The following is a 27,280-nucleotide window of genomic DNA, read 5'->3' on the forward strand; positions in this document are numbered from 1 at the left end:
TGCGTCTTCAGGTGCAGCAGATTACAGAAGGTTGCAGTGGGTGTTTTTTTTATTAAAGACACCTTGTGCGGATTTTGCATAGCCGCTACATACAAAGATGCATTGTTTATGCCAGGGGTAGCCAACCTCAGTCCTCGTGAGCTACCAACAGTTCATGTTTTCCAGACGACCTAGCAGGTGCACAGGTGTATTCATTACTAACTAACACATTTGAAAAGATCCACAGGTGGAGCTAATTATATCACTTGTGATTCTGTGAGATGACCTGTAAAACATGCACCGTTGGTAGCTCTTGAGGACCAGGGTTGGCTACCACTGGTCTAGGCTATTAAAATTCACCTCTGAGTCAGCACCTGGGAGCGAATATGCCCAAATTAATCATTGTCAACCACACATGCACATCCAACTCTTCCTTTATATTTATTGATTTGAATAAATTGTTGCTAAGTCATAAATCATCATCATCATCAACATCATCATAAAATGAAAACATTTAAATTAAACTAATTTAAAAATATTCAATTGCATCTTGGATTTATATGGTAAAATACACAAGTGTTCAAAATGCTATTACACAAATAATTGCTTTCTCCCACAAATAGGATATGTTCATTCAATTTATTTCTTTAAATATTTTGCAATAATGCGAACTGCAACATTTTATAATAAAAGTCTATTTTTCATTTAAATAGAAATATAAATTCTGTCGCTTCTACTTGGAGGTGGGGCTTTCTGTGTGTGTTCTCATATGGTGGATTTCCTTGTATTCCATTTTGTTCTTTATATTGGACCTGAAAATTAAAAATAGGAATTAAAGACAAAAGATTTTAAAATAGAAGCAATTATACAGTAATTGAACAGGACAGACAATTGGTATATGTAAGTCAGTGCTACTCAAATCCAGTCCTCGGGACACACTAAAACAGTGCATGTTTTCCAGGTTTCTTCACAGAATCGCAGCTCCGACCCCCCTTCTTGCCCAACATGTGGTTCCGTACCAACACCCCTCCCCCATCTCCCATACTTACCCCGGCAGCCGATCCTCCTTTCCTAAGGCTGTCCCATCTCGCACGCAGTGAGTTCCATTAGTGGCTCACACAGGGCTGCCATCAGTAATGGTGGGGCCCGGGACTGACAAAATAGGCAGCCCCCCCCCCAGGTTATTAGACCCAGTCTCTGCCTAGCTTTTTTTTTTTACCCCCCCCCCAGGTTGTTAAACCCAGTCTCTGCCCAGCTTTTTTGTGTACCCCCCCCAGGTTGTTAAAGTCAGTAGTTTCTGCCCAGCTTTTTTGTGTAACCCCCCCCCCAAGTTATTAAACCCAGTCTCTGCCCAGCTTTTTTTTTTAACCACCCCCCCAGGTTGTTAAACCCAGTCTCTGCCCAGCTTTTTTGTGTACCCCCCCCAGGTTGTTAAAGTCAGTAGTTTCTGCCCAGCTTTTTTGTGTAACCCCCCCCCCCCAAGTTATTAAACCCAGTCTCTGCCCAGCTTTTTTTTTTTACCACACCCCCCCAGGGTATTAAACCCAGTCTCTGCCTGCTGTGCACAGCTTTCGATTTCACTTACCTTATGTCCTACTTCTCTGCCTCTTCCCCAGCACTGCAGACGCTGGCTGCTCCAGCTCCTCTCGATCTGCGGCTCCTCCTCCAGGCTCTCCCTCCAGCGGCGCGGCGCGACGTAATGACATCACGCGTGCCAACTTCAAACTAGAAAACTTTATTGACCATAGGGCTCAGGCGCAGGTGGGTGTTTATCATGTAGTTTGGTGGAGGAGCGGCTCGAGAGGGCCTGCTGCCTCCTCCATTTATGGGGACCGGGTTGGTGGCCGGTAACAGCGGAGCCGGCGGCTGTGCCCTTTTTCTTCTGTTCACGGGCTGCAGGCTGCGCAGTACCTATAGTGGGCAGGCCCCGGCGGGCCCCCCCTCCTTCAGCCAGGGTCCGGGCCCGGGACTCCAGTACCCGCAGTCCCCCCCTGACGGCGGCCATGGGCTCACACATTTAGGAGACAAAACAGCTTACACAATAATTATGGAGATGTATATGAGACTATGATACTCACTGATCGTATATGATGCCTGGAACCCCTTTAGTTGAACAAAGTTATCGCTATGAAATTTGACCAACATGGAATTGCCAGTGGATACCAGAGGAGGTGGCACATGTAAGCAATATTTTCCTATTAGTGGAGAGGTGGTCTGTGCTCCATCAAAAACAGCTAAGTAGTCATAACCACAGGTAGGTTCATACTCAATGGCAAAGTCGTGTACATTAAGAATAATCTGTAAGAAGAAAGAAATAATTGTTTACAGTTGATATAACATTGTTCTAAAGTGAAGTCTGTTGACATTTACAGTTGTTTGCCCCTTTCTTTTGCATCAGTAATTTGTCTCCATGTGCCTGTGTCCCATCAAGCATTTTCTGCCTTGTCTACAGTATGACCCACATATTAAATGAAAAATAATTTAGTAACTGAATACGCAACAACAGTGCCGAAATGCTGATACACAATGCAACTAATGGGACTGTATGTCAAGTTCAATTAAAGTTTCGGCACAAGTGCTTAGGGTTAGCTGACTTTCTATGCTCAAAATCCATAAAAACGAGATTTAATATTATAAAACAAATTGTCTATATGATCAGAATGGGTGGAGTTTATTCATATAATAAAAGTAATTTACATGGAATTTTTATGACAAGCAAAACCTCTAAAAATGTACAATTCCTCGTAGATTAGGGATTATCATTGTTATTCTTTATTAATGTACAATATTTGACACTGGATCACTAAATGACCATTGCTTACACATGTACTCCGTTTTGGCTGGAGAAGCGCAATGTAATTTCCGGTGTCTGCTGGTGTCTATGAGATGCCGGTACATAGTAACTGTGTCTGATTATATACATGATTCTTTGCAGGTGAGTTGATTGTTTGTTTATTGGGGTTGGTACAAACAGAGGTCTGAGACGCTGGGTCAGTTGTGCTCCTGGCGATGGTGAACTCACACCGAAACAGCTGTCGAGCTGATCCTGTCTCTTTGAGGGGAACATGTTGCTGATAAGTATCAGTTTTCTTTGCCACTACAAATGATATGCCTTGCTTGAGCTCTGCTGTTATGTTATAATCGGCTCCCCGCATTATTTTGCACTTCGGCATGCACTTTATGGATATACAAAAATGTGTCAGATATTTAACCTTGGAAGTGCTGGCTCCTTATTTCCTGCTATATATATATATATATATATATATATATATATATATTCAAGAGAAGTGGCAGGCGGCACTCAAACCATATACCAAAAAGAATGACACGGAAACTCCGTAGAATAAGTCAAGTCAACGTTTCAATTCCATTCAAAGAATTTTCATCAGGACATAACATGTAACACACAGAACACTTACCTATATAACCTCCACCAAGAACTGACTATATATATATATATATATATATATATATATACACACACATATATACACTCACATACATACATTATATATATATACAGTATATATATATATATATATATATATATATATAAATAAACATGTATTTATATATATATATATTTATATATATATATAGAGTTATATATATATATATATATATATATATATATATATATTAGGGGTGAGCGGGTTCGGATTTCTGAAATCCGAACCCCCCCGAGCCCCCCCGATCCGAGTCCGATCCGAGTCAGCCTCGACTTTTCCCGCCTGACTCGGATCTGAAATCGAGGCAAAACGTCATCATCCCGCCTTCCAAGTCTCGCGGGTTTTGGATCCTATATAAGGTACCCGCGTCGGCGCCATTTTCTCACTCGGCTGTGGACAGTGAAGAGGGAGGGTGGGAGTTAGGGCTGTGTAGTGTAGTGTAGTGTAGTGTAGTGCTGCTGTTGTCGACTACTTCAAAGTCCATAGGGGCTGGCTGTGTTGTGCTGTGCTGCTGTTGTTAATAGGGGCTGTGTCCACTACTTCAAAGTCCATAGGGGCTGGCTGGACTGTGTTGTGCAGTCAGTTCTCCATAGGGGCTGTGTCCACTCCAAAGTCCTGTGCAGTATCCCAGTCCTAAAGGGGTGCTGTAGTGTTGTCCAGGGGGTGCTCTGTCCATCAGGGGTGCTCCCCCCAAGTGCTAAAAAAATAATATATTTTCTGTGTTTGTGAATTGTGTGCGCAGTAGCCGCACGTGCATCAACAAAGTAGTGCCAAGCGTGCGCCTGTGTCATAAGTAAAGGGCCGGCTGGCTTGACCGTTAAAGGGTGCTGTAACCCCCAAAGTACACTCCAGTCCAAACCAAAAAAAAAATTATTTTCTGTGTTTGTGAATTGTGTGCGCAGTAGCCGCACGTGCATCAACAAAGTAGTGCCAAGCGTGCGCCTGTGTCATAAGTAAAGGGCCGGCTGGCTTGACCGTTAAAGGGTGCTGTAACCCCCGAAAGTACACTCCAATCCAAACAAGAAAAAAAATTATTTTCTGTGTTTGTGAATTGTGTGCACAGTAACCGCACGTGCATCAACAAAGTAGTGCCAAGCGTGCGCCTGTGTCATAAGTAAAGGGCCGGCTGGCTTGACCGTTAAGGGTGCTGTAACCCCCGAAAGTACACTCCAGTCCAAACCAAAAAAAAAATTATTTTCTGTGTTTGTGAATTGTGTGCGCAGTAGCCGCACGTGCATCAACAAAGTAGTGCCAAGCGTGCGCCTGTGTCATAAGTAAAGGGCCAGCTGGCTTGACCGTTAAGGGTGCTGTAACCCCCGAAAGTACACTCCAGTCCAAACCAAAAAAAAAATTATTTTCTGTGTTTGTGAATTGTGTGCGCAGTAGCCGCACGTGCATCAACAAAGTAGTTCCAAGCGTGCGCCTGTGTCATAAGTAAAGGGCCGGCTGGCTTGACCCTTAAGGGTGCTGTAACCCCTGAAAGTACACTCCAGTCCAAACCAAAAAAAAAATTATTTTCTGTGTTTGTGAATTGTGTGCGCAGTAGCCGCACGTGCATCAACAAAGTAGTGCCAAGCGTGCGCCTGTGTCATAAGTAAAGGGCCGGCTGGCTTGACCGTTAAAGGGTGCTGTAACCCCCAAAGTACACTCCAGTCCAAACCAAAAAAAAATTATTTTCTGTGTTTGTGAATTGTGTGCGCAGTAGCCGCACGTGCATCAACAAAGTAGTGCCAAGCGTGCGCCTGTGTCATAAGTAAAGGGCCGGCTGGCTTGACCGTTAAGGGTGCTGTAACCCCTGAAAGTACACTCCAGTACAAACCAAAAAAAAAATTATTTTCTGTGTTTAGCCGCACGTATATATCAAATCGAAATAACATAAATGGAGGACCAAACTTTCTCCGATAAAAATAAAATAGAGAAAGATCAAGAACCACTTCCTCCTAGTGCTGAAGCTGCTGCCACTAGTCATGACATAGACGATAACATGCCATCAACGTCGTCTGCCAAGGCCGATGCCCAATGTCATAGTAGAGGGCACATACAATCCCAAATGGCAAAGTTCAGGAAAATTACCTTGAAAAAGACATTTAAATCAGCTGAAGAGAAACGTAAACTTGCCAATATGCCATTTACGACACGGAGTGGCAAGGAACGGCTAAGGTCGATCCCTAGTATGTTCATGACTAGTGGTTCAGCTTCACATGACGACAGAAGCCCTCCTCCCACTAAAAAAATCAAAAGAGTTAAGCTGGCAAAAGCACAGCGAAGAACTGTGCTTTTCTAAGAAGATATCACAAATCCCCAAGGAGAGTCCAAGTGTGGTGGTGGTTGCGATGCCTGACCTTCCCAGCACTGGACGGGAAGAGGTGGCTCTTTTCACCATTTGCACGCCCCCTGCAAGTGCTGAAAGGAGCACCCACAGTCCACTTGCTGATATGCAAATTGAAGATGTCACTGTTGAAGTACAACAGGATGAGGATACTGGTGTAGCTGGCGCTGAGGAGGAAGTTGGCGAGGAGGATTCTGATGGTGATGTGGTTTGTTTAAATCAGGCTCCGGGGGAGACAGTTGTTGTCCGTGGGATGAAAAAGCCCATCACGGTCATGCCTGGGCAGAAGACCAAACATTCCACCTCTTTGGTCTGGCAATATTTCTATCCAAATCCGGACAACAACTGTCTTTCCATATGTACCATATGTAAAGGTGAAATAAGTAGGGGTAGGGACGTCAACCACCTAGGAACATTCTCCCTTATACGGCACCTGCAGCGCATTCATAAAAAGTTACTGTCAAGTTCAGAAACTTTGGCTAAGACCGTAAGCAGTCCAGGGACACCTAAATCCCGTTGTCCTGTTGTATCCAAGCGCCTGCAAACCACACCGTCAACTCCCTCCTCGTCAATTTCCTCCTTAGTCAGGATCGGAAGTAGTCCTGCAGGCCATGTCACTGGCATGACTGACTCTCCTATCCGGGATTCCTCCGGAGGATCCTGCATTGCTACGCCTACTGCTGCCGCTGCTGCTGTTGCTGCTGCTGGGAGTCATTCATCATCCCAGAGAGGAAGTAGGAACACCACTACTTTACTAAACAATTGACCCTCCAACAGTCCTTAGCGAGGAGGATGAAGTACGACAGCAGTCATCCTGAAGCAAAACGTATAACTGAGGCCTTGACTGCTATGTTGGTGTTAGACGTGCGTCCGGTATCCGCCATTAGTGCAGTGGGATTTAGACAATTGATGGAGGTAGTGTGTCCCCGGTTCCAAATCCCGTCTAGATTCCACTTCACTAGGCAGGCGATACCGAGACTGTACAGAAACGTCAGAAAAAGTGTCCTCAGTGTCCTGAAAAATGCCGTTGTACACAATGTCCACTTAACCACGGACATGTGGACAAGTGGAACAGGGCAGACTAAGGACTATATGACTGTGACAGCCCACTGGGTAGATGTATCACCTTACGCAGCAACAGCAGCAGCGTCACCAGTAGCAGCATCTCAGAAACGCCAGCTCGTTACAAGGCAGGCTACGCTGTGTATCACCGGTTTCAGTAAGAGGCACACCGCCGACAACCTCTTAGAGAAACTGAGGGAAATCATCGCCCAGTGGCTTACCTCACTTAGATTCTCCTGGGGATTTGTGATATCTGACAACACCACCAATATTGTGCGGGCATTACATCTGGGCAAATTCCAGCACGTCCCATGTTTTGCTCACACAATAAACTTGGTGGTGCAGAATTTTCTGAAAAGCGACAGGGGCGAGCAGGAGACGCTTTGGGTGGCCCGAAAAATTTCTGGCCACTTTTGCCATTCAGCGACTGCGTGCTGAAGACTGGAGCGCCAGCAAACACTCTTGAACCTGCCCCGCCATTCACCTGAAGCAAGAGGTTGTGACGCGGTGGAACTCAACCCTCTATATGCTTCAGAGGATGGAGGAGCAGCAAAAGGCCATACAAGCCTATACATCCACCTATGACATAGGCAAAGGAGGGGGTATGCACCTGACTCAAGCGCAGTGGAGAATGATTTCCGTGTTGTGCAAGGTTCTCCAGCCCTTCGAACTTGCCACACGTGAAGTCAGTTCAGACACAGCCAGCTTGAGTCAGGTCATTCCCCTCATCAGGCTTTTGCAGAAGCAGCTGGAGAAAGTGAAGGAGGAGCTAAGACGGAGCGATTCCGCTCGGCATGTGGGACTTGTGGATGAAGCCCTTCATTCGCTTTGCCAGGATTCCAGGGTGGTCAATCTGTTGAAATCAGACCACTACATTTTGGCCACCGTGCTTGATCCTAGGTTTAAAGCCTATGTGGTGTCTCTCTTTCCGGCCGACACAAGCCTGCAGAGGTGCAAAGACCTGCTGGTGAACACTGTCAGCTGAAGCGGAACGTGACACGTCAACGGCTCCTTCTTCATTTTCTCCCGCAACTGGGGCTGCCAGGAAAAAACTTAGGTATCCTAAGCAACCCACTGGCGGTGATGCAGGGCAGGCAGGACCAAGTTTGGACATCTGGTCCGGACTGAAGGACCTGGCAACAATTTCTGACATGTCTACTGTCACTGCATATGATACTGTCACCATTGACAGAATGGTGGAGGATTACATCGGTGACAGCATTCAAGTAGGCATGTCAGACAGTCCATACCTGTACTGGCAGGAAAAAGAGGCAATTTGGAGGCCCCTGTACAAACTGGCTCTATTTTACCTGAGTTGCCCCCCCTCCAGTGTGTACTCCGAAAGAGTGTTTAGTGCAGCCGGGAACCTTGTCAGCGAAAGGCGTAGGAGGTTGCTTCCACAGAATGTGGAGAAGATGATGTTCATCAAAATGAATTATCAGCTCTTCCAGGGAGACCAGCCTCCAGAAGGTACTGAGGGACCTGTGGTGGTGGATTCAAGTGTGGACGAGTTAATACTTTGTGAGGATGAGGATGTACACACTGAAGAGGGTGAGGAATCGGTGAATGAGGAGGATGAGGATGACATCTTGCCTCCGTAGAGCCAGTTTGTGCTGGGACACATTAATTGCCAGCTTGTTTTGTGGGGGCCCAAATGAACCAATCATTTCAGCCACAGTTGTGTGGCAGACCCTGGCGCTGAAATGATTGATTTGTTAAAGTGTGCATGTCCTGTTTATACAATATAAGGGTGGGTGGGAGGGCCCAAGGACAATTCCATCTTGCACTTCTTTTTTTTCTTTGCATTATGTACAGTTTGGGGCCTAGTTTTTCTAACTGCCATCCTGTCTGCCACTGCAGTGTCACTCCTAGATGGGTCACGTGTTTGTGCCGCCCACTCGTGTCGCTTAGCATAGTCATCCAGCTACCTCGGTGCAACCTTTTGGACATAAAAACACTATTGTGAGGTGTGAGGTGTTCAGAATAGACTGGAAATGAGTGGAAATTAAGGTTATTGAGGTTAATAATAGCATAGGAGCAGAAAAACCTACAAATTCTGTGATTTTAGCTGTTTTTATGCTTTTTTAAAAAAAAATACAGATCCAAAACACAAAACCCAGAACCCAAAACACGGAAGGGTGTTTTTGGCAAAACCAATCCAGATCCAAAACACGAAGAAAGATCCAGATCCCAAACCAAAACACAAAACACGAAAAGTGGCCGGTGCACACCCCTAATATATATAAAACACACGCGTATAATATTTGGAAATTCAAATAATTGCTATTTGAAATAGTGCTAGTCTCAATGTTTCAGTAGATTGATTAGTTAGATTAAACATGAATAATTATCTAACAAGTGATATATTGCTGTAAATAACAAAGTCTTTAAATGATTGATTGGGGTAAACCAGGTGTCATAGTAAGGTATGTTTACTGCTGGTGTTTGACATTGTATAGGCAAGGCATAATTATTGTGCACATCAGATGAGCACTGTAGGACATGCTTACTGTGGGTGTAAACATACTGTATGTATACACAGAAACATTCATAAAGAAAGTCAGGTGGTACCAAAACATATTGCATTAAATAATATAAGAAATCAAAGTACATAGGACTTATTATTGCAAAGAAAACTTTGCACATAGTGATGGGTAAACCTGGGTGTAACATGGACTTTCCAAAGTGCTCTGGGTTAGATGCAATAATGACCCTTGCTATTTGAAATCCAGGAAACCAAGATTTAATTTTATGAAACATAAGGCCTGATTCAGACCCACTCGCTAGATGCGACCGCTTGCTCCTAGCGTATGGAAATTCAGCTAAGTGACGTCAAGGCATCCACTCGCACAGCAAGACATAAGCATGCCCACTATGTCTTGCCGAGCGATCACTTTGTGTTTTTAGACGACAACCAGCCTGTCTTTAGCAGCCCACTAGTGTACGTCATCTCCAGGAAGTATATACAACCATCGGTACATCGGGAACCATCGGATCAGACCGCAGCGCTTGTGGTTGACTGTACCCTACCACAAGCACTGCGAGCAGTTCAGTGTAAAAAACAAACAGGTGACGTGTACTATGATGCTGCCTGTTAATTATGCACACCTCTGAAATGGCATTGAAACACTCTGGCACGCCTGTGACTGCAACTCCACTCCCCCATTACCACTGCCCTGCCCCTGTTACCACCCACAAACAGCCTCTTCTGTCACTCATTCCACAGGACAGTCTTGGCAGGGCGAGTGAGCACATTCCATGCGCACTGCGAACTACAGCCATGTGCACATCAGCGAACATCGTCTGCAATAAACGGCGGCTTGCTAGCGAGCGGCTCTGAATCAGGCCCATAATGTTTACATGAGCAGGAATTAGTGGAGATTGTTCATACAAAAATATATTTTAAGTAGCAGGAACGGCAACAAATCAGACAGATGTATGTGTCCTAATGTTATGTAAATGAGACCAACTGAAGTTGATCTCTTTTTCCTGAAGTTGAGCTCTTTTTCCAATTACTTCTAACCCCCTGAGGAAGTATATTGGACAATGAAACGCATCTCCTGGGATTATCTCATGGGACATCTTCTTAGACATTGCCAGCACAATCTGTTACCTTTTTGGATAAACTTTGTAGGATGTTATGTAGCCAAAAGACTTTAGCATTTATGTAACCTGGAATTATATAAACCTTTTTTGAATTTCTATAAAGTATGAAGATAAATATATGAATATCTAAATAATAACTCAATGTACTACTACAGTATATACTTTCCATTACTTTGGGGGTATAGCTCGTCATGATAAGAACACATGAGAAGTCCAGGACACTGCTAACAGATGAGCATATCATTTATTTTCTGAACCCATTTTTTTATTGGCCCTAATTATTTTGACACAGTATTTTAGAACTAGTAGTTTTGGACCTATCCTATGACAGGTCCAGATCAGCCCCTGCTTCACCTCTGATCTCACCTATATCCTCTGTGCTCCACCACCAAGAATTTCACCCCACCTGTGGTAGAAGATCAAGTACTGCTTGTTTTTCTAGCTCTCCACTGTGTAAATTGCATATATATATATATATATATATATATATATACAGTATATATTTTTTTATCAGTATTTTAATGATGTTGTCGCTGAGTTTTCTGATGGACGGTTGTGAATCCATGAGTACATTGAGTGTGCAAGAAAATGGGGTATGTGTATTTTTCTTTTAAGTAGATAAGATTAAAATTGTAAAAAAAAAAAACTATTAAGGAATGTATTAAACAATAAAAAAAACCTACTTAATATCCCTTTTGGGGGAGTCCTTTGGCCACAGGTCTTTCGAGGTAGTCCTATGGCCATGGGCCATCCCCACTGAGTCCCTGCCCCCCACCCCCATTATACTGACTTTCCTCATATGTCATGTCTCAGAGACATGGCAGACTTATTCATATATATTCTAGTAAAAGGACCTGACAAATGCCCTCCCGCCACCCCACCCCTACTTGTGCCAACCTAGACAGAGAAAAAGTTTCCTGATAGAGGCTTGCAAGCCAATAAATGTTTACATTAGGGGATAGGTTGACGTGTTGCCTGGCCAAGCTGGCTCAAAATGGTGGTATATGTACAGTATACATTTGTGTTGCGAGAGATTTAAAGGGTGAGCAGAGCAATCTTTTTTGGCTCAGTCTCTATGTAGGCCATTAGGTGGACATACTGTTTCACAAAGCATTTCTGAAAAAATGCCTCCCCATCTTTCCACTGTTTCTCTAGTTTGGTTCTAATGAAAGGAGTAACAGTAAACAACAACTTTATTTAGTAACAGCTACATAACAGTTACTGACATTTGGTCTGAACTCTGATCCCTCCCACCAGTGGAAGTTACATCACTACCTGAGAGTTCCGACACCTACTGACCATGTCAGAGACAGGACAGAATTAGACAATTATTATAGAGATTTTGAATGCACTTAGTTTTGGTGCTTCCTGTGTTTCTTTGTAAATGTTTTAGAACCTATACACTAGAAATAAGCTGTTCAGATTTGGAGAAATCCAATAGAAACGAATTTTGGGGTACCAAGTTGAACCAAGGTATGGCTTGGTTCCTTCCACCATAGTCTGTTCTCAAAACAAAGCAAAATGTAATTTTCCCGGAATTGTCGGATCTTGTGTGTTTGGGATTGTATATAAGTCCGCCCCATGTGATTTCAGGTGCCATTTTAGATAGGAGAGTGCTTAGAGACAGTTGTTGGCTGTAGCTTTGCTGCAATAGTGACCATTGGAGAGAGTGGATGTGGTTGGAGTAGGTGAAAAGGGTGGAAGTTAAGGCATCTTTAATCTGTGTGTCTGTGAGGGCAGACACTGCAGCAGGCAATCTGCACTGCAGGCTACTCCTGTGTATGTTTGAAAGTGAGCTGCACTTACAATTGTTTTCACAAGGGTGTCTATCTACAGTATATATGGTCTATGCGGGCAGAAACAGTACTGTGATTTCCAGCTTAGCTGAACAAAGATCTAATTTGCTCAACTGGGCCTAATTCATTTTGCTGATGCGCACATAACGCGGTTGCTAATATCAGCGGTGATATGCAAACAATTGCAATTGACGCCCACTTCCCCTTTACTCACATTCTTAACACTTAGCAGAATAGCAAAACCATTGGTACAATGGAGTACCATCTGACCCATACACACACTTGCACAAGCCCTGACCTTACTAAGAAATTGCTAACAGCCACGCACGCTATGTGACCTCACACTGCGTATGGCTACACTGTGGATAATTTGTGCTTGCCCGTGCAACAGTGCTCAGATGCACTGGCACGCCTGCGTTCACCTGACCACCACCCCCATCACCACCCACAAATGGCACCTCCTGTCAATCACTCTACTATGGGTCTGTGTGGTCACTGCGATTGCTGTCCTGACCGCAGTGGTCAAGTCGCACACACACACACTGTGATGCATACGCATGTGCAGTGTGAGCAGTGGCGTAACTAGGGTATTTGGAGCCCAGGGCAAATTTGAAAAAGGAGCCCCCCCCATGCGCGCGCGCCGAAGGCGCGTGCGGCAAAAAACGGGCGTGGTCACTTAAAAATGGGGCGTGTCAACATGACACACCCCTTTATTTTCAAACTGAACATTCCTATCCATATGCACCTTAACCCCAGTAGTACCCCCAGTATGCAGTTGTGGTCCCTCTCATGCAGGCCCATAGTAGTGCCCCTTATACAGTATCCCCAGTAGTGGTCCCTCTTACCCTCTTATTCAGCCCCCAATTAGTTCCCCTTACTCAGTACCCCCAGTAGTGGCCCCCCAAATGCAGTGCCCCACGTAGTGTTCCCCCTTATGCAGTGCCCCCAGTAGCAGTCCCCACAATGCAGTGCGCCCAGTAGTGGTCCCCTTATGCAGGCACCCTGTAGTGATCCCCCCTATCTAGTGCCCCCTGTAGTGGTCCCCGCAGTGCCCCTTGCAGTAAGCCCCTTATATAGTGCCCCCAGCAGTAGTGTCCCCCCCTCCCATGCAGTGCCCCCAGATGCAGGCTCCCAGTAGTGACCCCCCCCCTATCCAGTGGTCCCTGTAGTGGCCCTTCCTATTATTGCCCCCATTAGTGGTCCCCCGAGTGCAGTGCCTCTAGTAATACTAGGCCCCTTTTAGAATGCCCCCAGTGTTAGTCCCCCCCCAAGTAGTAGTCCCCAGTAGAGTAGCCCCCCCCAGTAGAGGTCCTCCCAATGGCACCCCCAGTAGATGTCCCCCCCCAGTAGTAGCCAACCCCTCCCCCGTTGTGCATATAGGTTTAAAAATAAATAAATATATATAAAAATATACTTACCTGATTCCACGCTGCTCCTGTCCGCGATGCCGCTCCCGCCCTCCAGTCCGCCCGGGCTGGCGCGCTCAGCATTATGGGACTGACGTCATGACGTCAGTCCCATTACCCACTGCAGGAGCCGGACGGAAGTCCGGCTCTTGCAGTGGGTGCTGCAGCAGTCAATGAGAGAGTCTATCTGACTCTCATTGGCTGCTGTTTAACACACGCATCGCCGCCAGTGCTGGCGGCGATGCGTGTGTTATGCACAGCCTGAGCCCGCCTCCTGGCGCTATTGGGCAAGTGCTCAGGGGGAGGGAACGGGCTCAGGCGTGCAGCACAGGGCCGGCGCTGGAAGCCTAGCACCGGTCCTGTGCAAATGTGTAGCGCTGACCGTACTCATTGCGGTCGGCGCTACACTGGCTAACTAGGGCGGGCGGGCCGGTACCGTGGCCGGCGGCGCCCCCCCGCGCCGCCGGTCCAACGGCGCCCAGGGCACGAACCCCGCTCGCCCTGCCCTAGTTACGCCACTGAGTGTGAGTTAATCGGCCGATTGCGTGCGTATTAGCAACTGCGATCCTTGCTGAATCAGGCCAACTGTCTTTTAAACTGTATATGTTAAGGGGAGATAAAGGGACAAACACTATAGCTAGAAATCTGCACAGGCTCCTTTTGCTTTTGTTTGACCTGTGCTACATTCATACACAACAGGTAGGGGGTGGCCCAGCTGCTTGGAGAGCGCTTGGCATGCCCCCAGCATGACAGGGAATGGCGTGCATGGTATGGTCATGGGCCCAAAAGGATGTGCGATAGTTTGACATGTGGGCACTTCATTACATACCTCAAGGACCTTCCAGCCTAAATGCTGGCGGGTATGTAATTGCACTGTTTATGTACTGTAGTTGCACAAGATATATTGAAAGTTTCACACCTATAACCCTACAGAAATCTTATGGGTCTATTTCTACCGTCCCGGTCTTCGCGGGAGGCTTCCGATTTTTCGGGTAATCCCCCGCACCCCCGGAAGGGTAGGCATTTCTCCCGCATTCTGCCCACTTCTTAGTGAAGTGGGCAGAATGAGAATTCCCGTGGTGATCGCGGGTCTCTGTGTAGGGGGTGGGGCTTAAGATGTGATTCTAAAAAAAAATCATGTAATTTGGCCCCGCCCATATGTAAATTTTTGCCAATCGCGTAAATTTTACCGTGAGGGGGCATGGCTTAATGGCACAAATCGTCAGACCCCAACCCCGTCACCACCCTCCTGCTTCTCTTACCCAGGCTTCTCCCGGGAAGAGATATTAAAAGGTAGGCAACTATGGTCTATGTACTAAGCCTTGGAGCGAGATACAATTGTGAAATATAAAGTATGAACCAATCAGCTCCTAACTGTCATTTTTTCAAACACAGTCTGTAAAGTTACAGTTAGGAGCTGATTGGTCCAAGGCTTAGTACATGGAGCCCTTAGTCTGATCTCTACAATATAAGTATTTTTTTTGTTGGTTAACATGTGGCTATAAGATGACAATGCAGCACCAAAAATGTTCAATGTATTATAGATAGTTCATCCTGCTATTGTTATCCTTTTACCTTGTAGTGTGCAGGAGCCATGATTATCCAGTCACAGTCTAAATCTGCATAATAGTGGACGGGATAACCAGGGGAGGAGAAAGTCTTTGTGGAGGCATAGTAAGCTCCTCCACATTGCACTGCAATAGGAAATAGCAAAGTAAGCATTGTACTGTAGCATTGTATGAACTTGTACATGGTAGAAAAACGGATTTGCGCAGCACAATCAGATAAAAATAATCCGTACATAAACCATTCGAATAAATAAATGTATTGTAAATAAAAATTACATATGCACCTAATAATGTATTTGCATATGCAGCAACAAATACATGGTCAATACATATATCAGGTTATTATATAATCTGTTTTATTGTGGTCCATACATAGACATGGCGAATATAGGCGGAAATTTGGTGAGCTTAACAGTAACACATGAGCCTGGTTTACACCAGGAGAGGTGGCAGCATTAGTAGTAAATGATACTGTTACTGGTACCCAAATTGTGCCCATATAGTACTATAATGAAGTATAACATACATAAGACAATCTGTTTCTGGACGGTGTTATTAGTAAATACTAAAGTTACATTTAAAGTTACATTTACCAATTAAATACAGACGCAAATACAAAATGAAATAACTTGTGCTGGCCATTCATCAGGCATTTATCGAGGCAATTCCCCGTTATACTGATGCCTGGGGATCTGGCGATCTGCAAAATCCAAAATGTTGTACAATCTCGATTCACTGATTCCAACCCAAAATGATTGGAATTGGCAACTTATGAATTTTTATGTAATATTTTGCTGATCCCCCAAGACATTGCCAATCATCGGAGCCCGCCAATTGGCAGATCGGATCACCGATCACTGGATTGGATCGGCATCGGGGAATCGGGATTGGCTTGCTAGACTCGCATAAGTTAAATACAACTATCCATTTTCTTTGCCTTAAAAAAAATCAAATGGGATCTTCATTCTTGCTGTGGAGCACAAAGAGTTCCCTATAGGGCATTGTCAGTCAGACCGGAACTTTAAAGGATGGTATGTGGCATGATCCCCATTTATGCCTTGAAATAGGTTGATTCAAAACGCGTTGGCCATGGGATAAGTGCAATTAAGAGGACTGAACATTCTGGATCCCTGAACTATTAGAGGTCACTTTGTGGCTATATAACTGATCCAGACACTGTATCTAAGCCATCCAGAAATATCTTGGCCTCATTTGTTTTCGAAATTTTTTATTTGGACTTATAGCACTTTAATATTGTTCTAATGTTTTTATTATAATATGGAATAAATCCTGTTTTACTTCATATAGATATCATGATGATTATATACTAAGTGACTAGATATACCTTTTTATGAGAAATCAACACTCCAATTGTGTGAGTAGGGTACGCAGTTTATTAAAGATACAGGGTATATGCACTTTATTACATCTCTTTAAGTGAGCAGGGAATGCTACAATTGGATGATCCACATTGGGTATTTATTACACTGTTGGTGTCTATCCTTAGGATCCATATTATAAAGATACCTCTATATGCGTGTCTTAAAGTAGTTGTAAAGTAAGTATGGTATGTCACTTCTAACTTTCTGGGATACGTAGACCACTTGTGGGCTATTAATTACCTTTTATCTCACGTGGTGTTTGCATCATTAACTTTGAGTGATTGTTACAATGAAGACTCTACACATTGTTGGTTCTCTTTTCTTTTCATGTTAAAAATCATTGAGGAAAAGAACGTCAAAGAAATAAATCAAACACCACCACAAGGATATTACTTTGGACAATATTAAGTATACATTTGTACACCTAAATACATCAACATAGAGCACTGTTTGATTCTTTCCCAAATTTTGATTTTTATGCAGTAATGTCCTTATTCAAGGCTTGCATAAACATTTCTTATAAGAAGCGTTCCATCATGGCAGATGTCAGAATGAATAGGGATCATATCGATTTTTATGTATTATACTTATTTATGTATTAATTACTTGTGGTTAAAGTTTAGTGCCTTAATGAATATCTCATGAGCGTGTAACTTTTTCTCATGCACCCTAAATGTAAAAACAGTACACTGACCTGACTTGGCTGCTGGAACTCCATCTACATGTGTAACTACTCACATGAGATTCCAAAGTATATAGTACATATTAATAACTAGAGATGTGCGTTTCGGTTTTCTGAAATATGAACACACCCGAACTTAGAGGTTCTGAGTCCAATCAAGTCCTAGTTCGAAATTACTTTGGGGTTCCAAACCGAACTGAGGGCCCAATTCAAACCCATTCGCAAAGCTGCGTTCGCACGCAGCCGGTCGATATTCACAATCTGCACATGCATATAAGATGCAGTGCACGTGCGCGAACCAGTTGCTGCAATCGTGATGCGATCGCAGCCAGTACAGAGATGCTCCGCAAGCATGAGTGACAGGACGTGCCGTTTGTGGGTGGTGACAGGTGGTGGTTGATGGTAACGGGGGTGTGGTGGTGTGAACGCAGGCGTGTCTGAGCATCAAAACGCCATTTCAGGGGCGTACATAATTAAGACGCATCTTCAGCATACACTTCACACAGCTGAAAAAAAACAGAAGCGTTCGCAGTGCTTGCTGTAGGGTATGGGCAGCCACAAGTGCTGCGTATGAATCCGATGTTGGCCGATGTCCGATGTTACCGATGGTTTAATACACTTCCTGGAGATGACGTATGTTGCTAAGAGCAAGTGGGCGTCTTGTGTCAGGCTGTTGGGCATCTCATTTCATACCGTGATCGTATGGCAAAACATAGTGGGCATGCTGATGTTTTGCTTGCGATCGCCAGATTTGCATACTTTGAATGCGGATGGCTGCGTGCGAACGGGTCTGAATCGGGCTCTGAGTCCCGGTTTGTATCTGCAGTCAGTATAGACTTCATATTTAAGAAACTAATTCTGGATTTGGATTGAATGTGAACAGGTCCAAAATAGCTATTTTATCAATTATTTATAGAATTTATTTTTATCGATTTTCATCTATTTTTAGGGAATCCAAAACCGAACCAAAAACGTGAGGGTGGTTTTGCCAAAACCAAAACACTATGATGCATTAGAATTAGAACCAAAACCAAAGCACGGGGGTCCACACATATCTCTACTAATAACAAACTTATATTTAGATAAACTCTGACTAAAGGTGCCCACACACATAGCGATATTTTACACGATTTGGCCGATTTCGACGAATCGTGATGACAAATCATGCAAAATAAGCCCAAATCGTGAGTAAATCGTGAGTCCCCACTCACGATCATGATGCAATGCGCGTCCCCGCTGGTCGCACATCGCATCGTCAGATCTGCCGTGCTGTGGGGCAGCTCTGACAATCTAGGACGCGATGAACTGTAAAAAGTCTGGATGCAGGAGAGATCGTATGAAGATTGGACACCAAATCGTGTGCAGAGCTGCCGGGCACAGTTTCAAGGGAAATCGTACACATCGGCTGATCGTGAGCACATCGCTATGTGTGTGGGCACCATTACACTTTTGCGGGGTAATCTGGAAAACAGACCAAATACAGTTGGCTTTTATCAGATAATTTGAATTTATACTTTTGAAGGCTAGAAATCTAATTATGCTACAATAGACAGCAGATCTTTGAGGGACAGCAAAATGTAGGATCTAAGTTAAAAAATACAACATATGTATAACAAATAAGTAAATACTAATGAGCAAAAGTTATTGAAGCATCTACTTGTAGTGGATTTCAACTGCTCAAGTATGCTTAACACTGAAGAAAACATCTGCCAGATACCTGCAGTGTATACAGCTTTAAAGCCAGTCCCTGTAATGTCCTTATTACTGACAAACTCCAGCAGCATCTGGTTTGTTGAAGAAACCAATAAAGGAACCAGTCCTGCACCACAAGTCTTGTTCAGTAACAGAGGTGAAGTTTTACTGGGACCATCATAAACCATTAGGTAGTCAGAAACACATCCTGTTGAGGACTGGAGATCGAAGGCTTTGAACTGCAGTGCTACCTAAATAAAACAAAATGGATTATATAGTGCTTCCCAGGTCATAGGGCTTTTACAAGCTTAGCAACTGTCCTGAAGTTTTGAATTAAAATAGAAGTCCATTTTTTTCCATCACCTGTTGGCCCTCTAGGTATGTTCTTCAGGACTCTGTACCTGGAGGTTTACAATGTCAGTGGGGCTGAGCTAGTGTGTTATGTCACAGAAGACTAAACAACTCATCATTGCTAGTTGTGTGCAAATAAATAGAGAAATAGAGAAGAAAAATCCAATCAAGTGACTGGAGCCCCTTGCACTGTGTGAACAATTCTCAAATATCTGATGCCATGTCCCTTGTGGGTGGGATCTGTTTCTATAGACCTACAGACTGTCAGACCAGATTAGATTTGGCATAACAACTGTAAAATAATAACTACTGTGGAAAGGTTGAAAAGATGTTACTGATGTACAGGGTTGGACTGGCCCACAGGGGTACAGGGGAAATCCCCGGTGGGCCCCAGTGCATGAGGGCCCCATCACTTACTCTAATGTCATGTTCCAGACTGTGCACTTAAATTATACATTGTTACTCTATTAGAGGGTCAGTTACATGGTCTCTAATGTCTGTCCAAGCCTGTGGGGGCTGGCCTCATCCCTGTGATAACTGACCACACCCCAAAGTCCCCCAGTGGGCCTTTCATGCTGCAGTCCGACACTGCTGATGTAGAGCTACAGGAATATGATTACAGAAAGAAGTATGACAAACATAATTGACAGTTACATTGAGAAGAATATATTTTTGTATTACAGAATGTGTTCAAAAATATAGCCAAAATGACATAATAAAATATAATAAGTTGGTGGTTACATTTTAAAATATAATTTAACAAATGCAGATGTGGCTAACTCAAACTTATTTGTGTATATGTTGAAAATAACAAAAGTAACCCAGTCAGTATTGTCAAAATAGTTTGTGGGTTGAAGGTGATTTTAGATGTTAACTTAATAGTCCAGAAATACTGTAAGGATTAAGTAAAAAATAAGCAAAAATAAGCCAACACAAGAAAAAACTATGCAAATATCAGCTTGATTTGACATGAAAGATAGTTCCAAACCTATTCTAAAATGTGACCTTCAAGAAACATATTTTTGCATAAATTACCTATAATGGCAATGATCACAGACCCCTAGGAGGAGATACCAAGACATATTTGCCCACTTTCCTGGAAAATCTGGGAGACTTTTTGTGGAGTTACTCGACATCCTGGAAGAGTATGAAAACCTTCCACTTCCTTCTAAAAAAGGCAGGATGTCACAAAGTTGTGATTCTCTGAGAAATGTTGGCAGCCCTGTCTCAAGTTTCCTAGGGCAGGGGACTCTTGATGAATTTGGTAATGTTCAGTAGTTTGCTATGCATGAAACATTTTGTAACCTAGAAAGCTGTAGCTGTAGTGTGTGCTCTATCCCACTTGCCTGGTTATATTGCCAATACCCTAGTGCCCATACCAGTGACAATAAAGGTGCTTAGTGCAGTATCTGCAAGTATCAGGGAAGGGGAAGCAGTATGCAGGGAATAGGATGTTAAATATGGTGTACATGGGTGTGGACATGCATGTATCTTTGTCTCTGAGAGCATGTGTGTCTGAGTGTGTATGGAGACATGCCTGTCTCTGTATATATGTTTGTGAATACATTTGTAGAAGTGTTTTACTCACAGTATCTATAATATTTGATACTCATGTGAAAACATGAGTGTCTGTGTATATCCAGAAATGTGATTGCATATGCATTCATGCAAGTATATGTCTGTGTTTATCAGTGTATGTACACATGTGTGTCTGTGTGGATATCTGAGAAGGAACCTACCAAACAGTCATTAGAATGCTTGCTGCATTGTATGTCAGTCTCTCAGATGCTCTTTGTATTGTATGGTGGCCACTAGGATGCAGGCTGCTCTCTGTATTGTATGGTGATCATTAGGAGGTTTTCTTTATTAACATACTAATAACTATAATTGGAACATTAATGGGTGCAAGGTAAGTGGTACAGATGTACCTCTGGGTCCAGGGGGCCCTCATTGCACTCCACTCCTTCACCCGTATCATTATACTTACCTCTCCAGAGTCCTGCATCGGCTGGTGCAGAAATCATCAGGAAAATGGTGCGTGGCCAGTTTCCTGAAGATTTGTGAGTGTGCAGTAGAGAAGTCACTGGGAACAGAAAAGTAATTTTGGTTACAGGGAGATTGACTTGTAACCTTTCAGCATTTATGGATCCTTATCTCCAACCCTTTGCAGTAGTAAATAAATCCTATTTAAGTGATACAAGTGACTTTTTATGCAAAGTTATAGATGTGGAGTGGGATGAAAATTGTGTTTTAGTAATGGCTGATGTGAGTCCCCTCTATACCACTATTTTGTCTGTAAAATTTATAAAATAAGTACATTTCTTTTTAAATCAGAGGAATATGAGTGGTGATTTAAAGAACTTTATTTGTTTAATTGCACTAATTTGCCTTATTATGTTTTTATTATGGAATGTGAACTTTTAAACTGCTTAGTATCTGCTTCTTAAGCAGGTTACACACGGACAATATGTTGTCCGATCCAGCGGATCGAATGATATATCGTCCATATCGGCCAGTGAATGCAAGTATGATGGGTGATATTGTCAGCGGGGGGCCATGCTGCCGAATTCAGCATGGCCCCGCCATCATTCCATCTCTGTCATACACACTTGCCGATGCCGGCACCCCCAGCTGCCACTCACAACATTGCGCTGGGTACACATCATTAAGTGTGTACCCAGCCTCAGTGTGTGGAAATATGTTAAGGGAAGTTGTTGAAGTGGAACGCATATCAACTTCCTTCTCTCCCCCATGCTTGAACATAAGCTACTGTACACATGAGTTCCAAATTGGGGGCCTCGAAAAACCATTCTGATTGGCCGATGCGATTCAAAATTAGGAAACCAGGAAAAAATAGGAAACCAGGGAGATGCAAAGTACAATTTTGAAAAAAATGTCAGTGGAAAATGGAAATGCATTAACAGTACTTGTGCATACTGAACTAGCAATTTTCCAGCTGCCTGGAGTTTATTACCTGAATGCCCCCCTTGAAGAACTCTGCACGTTCCGGATTTTGTAGATTAATTTCAAGGCTTTTAAAGTCTTTACTCCAGAACTCCGCAGATTTTAACAGAACTGTTATGTGATGTTATGTTTTTAAATGATTTTTGGTACGCTGCTTGTTCAAAAGAGTGGTTATACACTTTTTTAATGTTGCTTGTGAGTGAATGATTACACTATGTTGAGTCTTCCTCTCTACATGCATTAATGATCTCTGGAGTGACTGGTACAATATTACCATATTGTACTCATCAGGAAACTACTTATAGGACTACATACAAGTTGTCATTTCATAAGGGAAATTCACAGAGAGGATCTCCTCCCCATATTTCAAAGTCTAACTTTATCACTCTGGGGAATTCTTAATATCTAATCATTAGAGCACACCTTGGAAAAGATAAAGGGAATTTCTTCACCAGTTTACAACTTCATACTCCTCCAGGATTGATTGGATTGGGACACACTATGTTGTTACACAATATTCTCCTTTTTGTATTTATTGTAAGGTACAACTGAAGTTAGGACTGATCCTGTGACCACTTTCATCCATAAGGGAAGTAAATTGTGCAGCATAGGTAAATTATTGATGTCTATCAGGGAACAAGTTGGTGGTTTCCCTTGGTTTTTACATGTGTTAGCTGCAATGTTTTTTTTTTTTTGCATTTATAATCCCCACTTCTATTATAACAGTGCTGGTGCCAGGTTCCATACTGTACGATCACAGAGGAGGAAGCCCACAGATTCTGAACACAGGCGCTCTCCTCTCTTTAACTGCCCTTGGGAACACCTTAAAGAATTGCACTTAAGTAGGCAAGGCAATGTGATTATTGGCACCAGTGGTAGACTGACAGTTTCATGATACTCTAGTAATACTGGCCATACACTAGCGTGATTTTGTGTTGATTGCACGATTTTAGAAGCCTCTTACGATTCATTGTGTGCAAATCGTGTAGTATTTAGGTATGAATACGATTCAATGCGAGCTCCCGCCGCTCTTATATCGTATCCTTCGATCAGACGTGCAGCCCATATTATCCATCATAAACGTATGCAGATCGTGCCGTGAATTTGCGCATTGGACGCATTGTGCGTCCGACTGTCCAAGCAGCATCATTTCAGTGACATTTTCCTCTATTTAAATCTATTATGATTGCATGTTTTTAGTGAGGTACATGATCGATTGTATCACAACCCGTCGTATAGCGGCGAATGATTGTACGCGAGATCGTATGTACATCTTGTGTCAAAAAGCACCAAGTCATGTGGCCAGGACTGCCAGGGAGCTCTCGGGGAGTTCAAGGGAAATAATATGTTGAATCGCATCTTATGCGGCCGGCGGTTCTAATCCCGACAGCGGAGGCCCGGCAGGGGTGAAGATCCCGACTGCTAATTTAGGTAAGTACCGCTAACCTAATTTCCTACCTTATCCCTAAACCTCCTTTAGGAGTGCCTAACCCTTACTTTCCCCCCTAGTGCCTAACTTTAACCCCCCCTTCCTCGCAGCCTAAACCTAAGTCTCTTGGGGGGGGGTGCCTAACCTTAACCTCCCCCCCGGGGGTGCCTAACCCTAACTCCCCCTTCCCCTAGCCTAAACCTAACCCTCCTCGGGGGGTGCCTAAGCCTAAGTCCCCTCAGGAGCCCTAAACCCTAACCCTCCCAGCCCGCGGCTGTCCGCGCCCGGTTTACCTTCGGTTGGTATGCCAGGCGTCGGGCTCCCGGCGTAGGTCTAATGACAGGTGTCGGGATTTCGACGCCTGTCATTACTACCTTACCGGGATTTAACAGTCAGGAAGCCGGCGGTCGGCATTTTGACCGTCGGCTTCCTGACTGCATCCAGCTGGTCATACTAGTGCATGGCCAGCATTAGAATAAACTTTTTAATGCTGGAGAAATACTGGAGAGACATAGGATATCTTGATAGAAACATGGTAGTAGTATTTCTCTCTCAGTATTCTAGGTCTCCTTTTATCTATTCTCCTTCCTGCAGGCCAAAAAAACCCACTGTGGATCTGCAAAAGTCAAATCCCTGTGCATTCTCTCTAGGGGTGAGCGGGTTCGGATTTCTGAAATCCGAACCCCCCCGAGCCCCCCCGATCCGAGTCCGATCCGAATCAGGCTCGACTTTTCCCGCCTGACTCGGATCTGAAATCGAGGCAAAACGTCATCATCCCGCCTTCCGAGTCTCGCGGGTTTTGGATCCTATATAAGGTACCCACGTCGGCGCCATTTTCTCACTCGGCTGTGGACAGTGAAGAGGGAGGGTGGGAGTTAGGGCTGTGTAGTGTAGTGTAGTGTAGTGCTGCTGTTGTCCACTACTTCAAAGTCCATAGGGGCTGGCTGTGTTGTGCTGTGCTGCTGTTGTTAATAGGGGCTGTGTCCACTACTTCAAAGTCCATAGGGGCTGGCTGGACTGTGTTGTGCAGTCAGTTCTCCATAGGGGCTGTGTCCACTCCAAAGTCCTGTGCAGTGTCCCAGTCCTAAAGGAGTGCTGCAGTGTTGTCCAGGGGGTGCTCTGTCCATCAGGGGTGCTCCCCCCAAGTGCTAAAAAAATAATATATTTTCTGTGTTTGTGAATTGTGTGCGCAGTAGCCGCACGTGCATCAACAAAGTAGTGCCAAGCGTGCGCCTGTGTCATAAGTAAAGGGCCGGCTGGCTTGACCGTTAAGGGTGCTGTAACCCCCGAAAGTACACTCCAGTCCAAACCAAAAAAAAAATTATTTTCTGTGTTTGTGAATTGTGTGCGCAGTAGCCGCACGTGCATCAACAAAGTAGTGCCAAGCGTGCGCCTGTGTCATAAGTAAAGGGCCGGCTGGCTTGACCGTTAAAGGGTGCTGTAACCCCCAAAGTACACTCCAGTCCAAACCAAAAAAAAAATTATTTTCTGTGTTTGTGAATTGTGTGCGCAGTAGCCGCACGTGCATCAACAAAGTAGTGCCAAGCGTGCGCCTGTGTCATAAGTAAAGGGCCGGCTGGCTTGACCGTTAAAGGGTGCTGTAACCCCCGAAAGTACACTCCAGTCCAAACCAAAAAAAAATTATTTTCTGTGTTTGTGAATTGTGTGCGCAGTAGCCGCACGTGCATCAACAAAGTAGTGCCAAGCGTGCGCCTGTGTCATAAGTAAAGGGCCGGCTGGCTTGACCGTTAAAGGGTGCTGTAACCCCCGAAAGTACACTCCAGTCCAAACCAAAAAAAAATTATTTTCTGTGTTTGTGAATTGTGTGCGCAGTAGCCGCACGTGCATCAACAAAGTAGTGCCAAGCGTGCGCCTGTGTCATAAGTAAAGGGCCGGCTGGCTTGACCGTTAAAGGGTGCTGTATCCCCCGAAAGTACACTCCAGTCCAAACCAAAAAAAAATTATTTTCTGTGTTTGTGAATTGTGTGCGCAGTAGCCGCACGTGCATCAACAAAGTAGTGCCAAGCGTGCGCCTGTGTCATAAGTAAAGGGCCGGCTGGCTTGACCGTTAAGGGTGCTGTAACCCCCGAAAGTACACTCCAGTCCAAACCAAAAAAAAATTATTTTCTGTGTTTGTGAATTGTGTGCGCAGTAGCCGCACGTGCATCAACAAATTAGTGCCAAGCGTGCGCCTGTGTCATAAGTAAAGGGCCGGCTGGCTTGACCGTTAAAGGGTGCTGTAACCCCCGAAAGTACACTCCAGTCCAAACCAAAAAAAAAATTATTTTCTGTGTTTGTGAATTGTGTGCGCAGTAGCCGCACGTGCATCAACAAAGTAGTGCCAAGCGTGCACCTGTGTCATAAGTAAAGGGCCGGCTGGCTTGACCGTTAAGGGTGCTGTAACCCCCGAAAGTACACTCCAGTCCAAACCAAAAAAAAATAATTTTCTGTGTTTGTGAATTGTGTGCGCAGTAGCCGCACGTGCATCAACAAAGTAGTGCCAAGCGTGCGCCTGTGTCATAAGTAAAGGGCCGGCTGGCTTGACCGTTAAAGGGTGCTGTAACCCCTGAAAGTACACTCCAGTCCAAACCAAAAAAAAAATTATTTTCTGTGTTTGTGAATTGTGTGCGCAGTAGCCGCACGTGCATCAACAAAGTAGTGCCAAGCGTGCACCTGTGTCATAAATAAAGGGCCGGCTGGCTTGACCGTTAAAGGGTGCTGTAACCCCCGAAAGTACACTCCAGTCCAAACCAAAAAAAATTTATTTTCTGTGTTTGTGAATTGTGTGCGCAGTAGCCGCACGTGCATCAACAAAGTAGTGCCAAGCGTGCGCCTGTGTCATAAGTAAAGGGCCGGCTGGCTTGACCGTTAAAGGGTGCTGTAACCCACAAAGTACACTCCAGTCCAAACCAAAAAAAAAATTATTTTCTGTGTTTAGCCGCACGTATATATCAAATCGATATAACATAAATGGAGGACCAAACTTTCTCCGATAAAAATAAAATAGAGAAAGATCAAGAACCACTTCCTCCTAGTGCTGAAGCTGCTGCCACTAGTCATGACATAGACGATAACATGCCATCAACGTCGTCTGCCAAGGCCGATGCCCAATGTCATAGTAGAGGGCACATACAATCCCAAATGGCAAAGTTCAGGAAAATGACCTTGAAAAAGACATTTAAATCAGCTGAAGAGAAACGTAAACTTGCCAATATGCCATTTACGACACGGAGTGGCAAGGAACGGCTAAGGTCGATCCCTAGTATGTTCATGACTAGTGGTTCAGCTTCACATGACGATGGAAGCCCTCCTCCCACTAAAAAAATCAAAAGAGTTAAGCTGGCAAAAGCACAGCGAAGAACTGTGCTTTCTAAGAAGATATCACAAATCCCCAAGGAGAGTCCAAGTGTGGTGGTGGTTGCGATGCCTGACCTTCCCAGCACTGGACGGGAAGAGGTGGCTCTTTCCACCATTTGCACGCCCCCTGCAAGTGCTGAAAGGAGCACCCACAGTCCACTTGCTGATATGCAAATTGAAGATGTCACTGTTGAAGTACAACAGGATGAGGATACTGGTGTAGCTGGC

The 27,280-nt window shown here is 44.3% G+C and overlaps 1 protein-coding gene across 2 annotated transcripts in view; it reads right to left on the reverse strand.

The window, feature by feature from the left end:
* Positions 1-415: 415 nt before the first annotated feature.
* Positions 416-27,280, reverse strand: part of LOC148436126 (embryonic protein UVS.2-like) — a 44,274-nt gene continuing 17,409 nt past the window's right edge. For both annotated transcript variants that reach the window (XM_088465283.1, XM_088465284.1), the window contains exons 10-13: positions 18,977-19,202; positions 15,203-15,321; positions 2,058-2,277; positions 416-791 (exon numbers count right to left, since the gene is read on the reverse strand). In XM_088465283.1, the coding sequence (XP_088321409.1) occupies positions 781-791; positions 2,058-2,277; positions 15,203-15,321; positions 18,977-19,202 (576 nt within the window). In that variant the 3' untranslated portion in view covers positions 416-780. The remainder of the gene's footprint in view (positions 792-2,057; positions 2,278-15,202; positions 15,322-18,976; positions 19,203-27,280) is intronic.

The sequence above is a fragment of the Taudactylus pleione genome, unplaced genomic scaffold, assembly GCF_031769625.1.
Source record: "Taudactylus pleione unplaced genomic scaffold, aTauple2 ptg001956l, whole genome shotgun sequence".
Classification (NCBI taxonomy): Eukaryota; Metazoa; Chordata; class Amphibia; order Anura; family Myobatrachidae; genus Taudactylus; species Taudactylus pleione.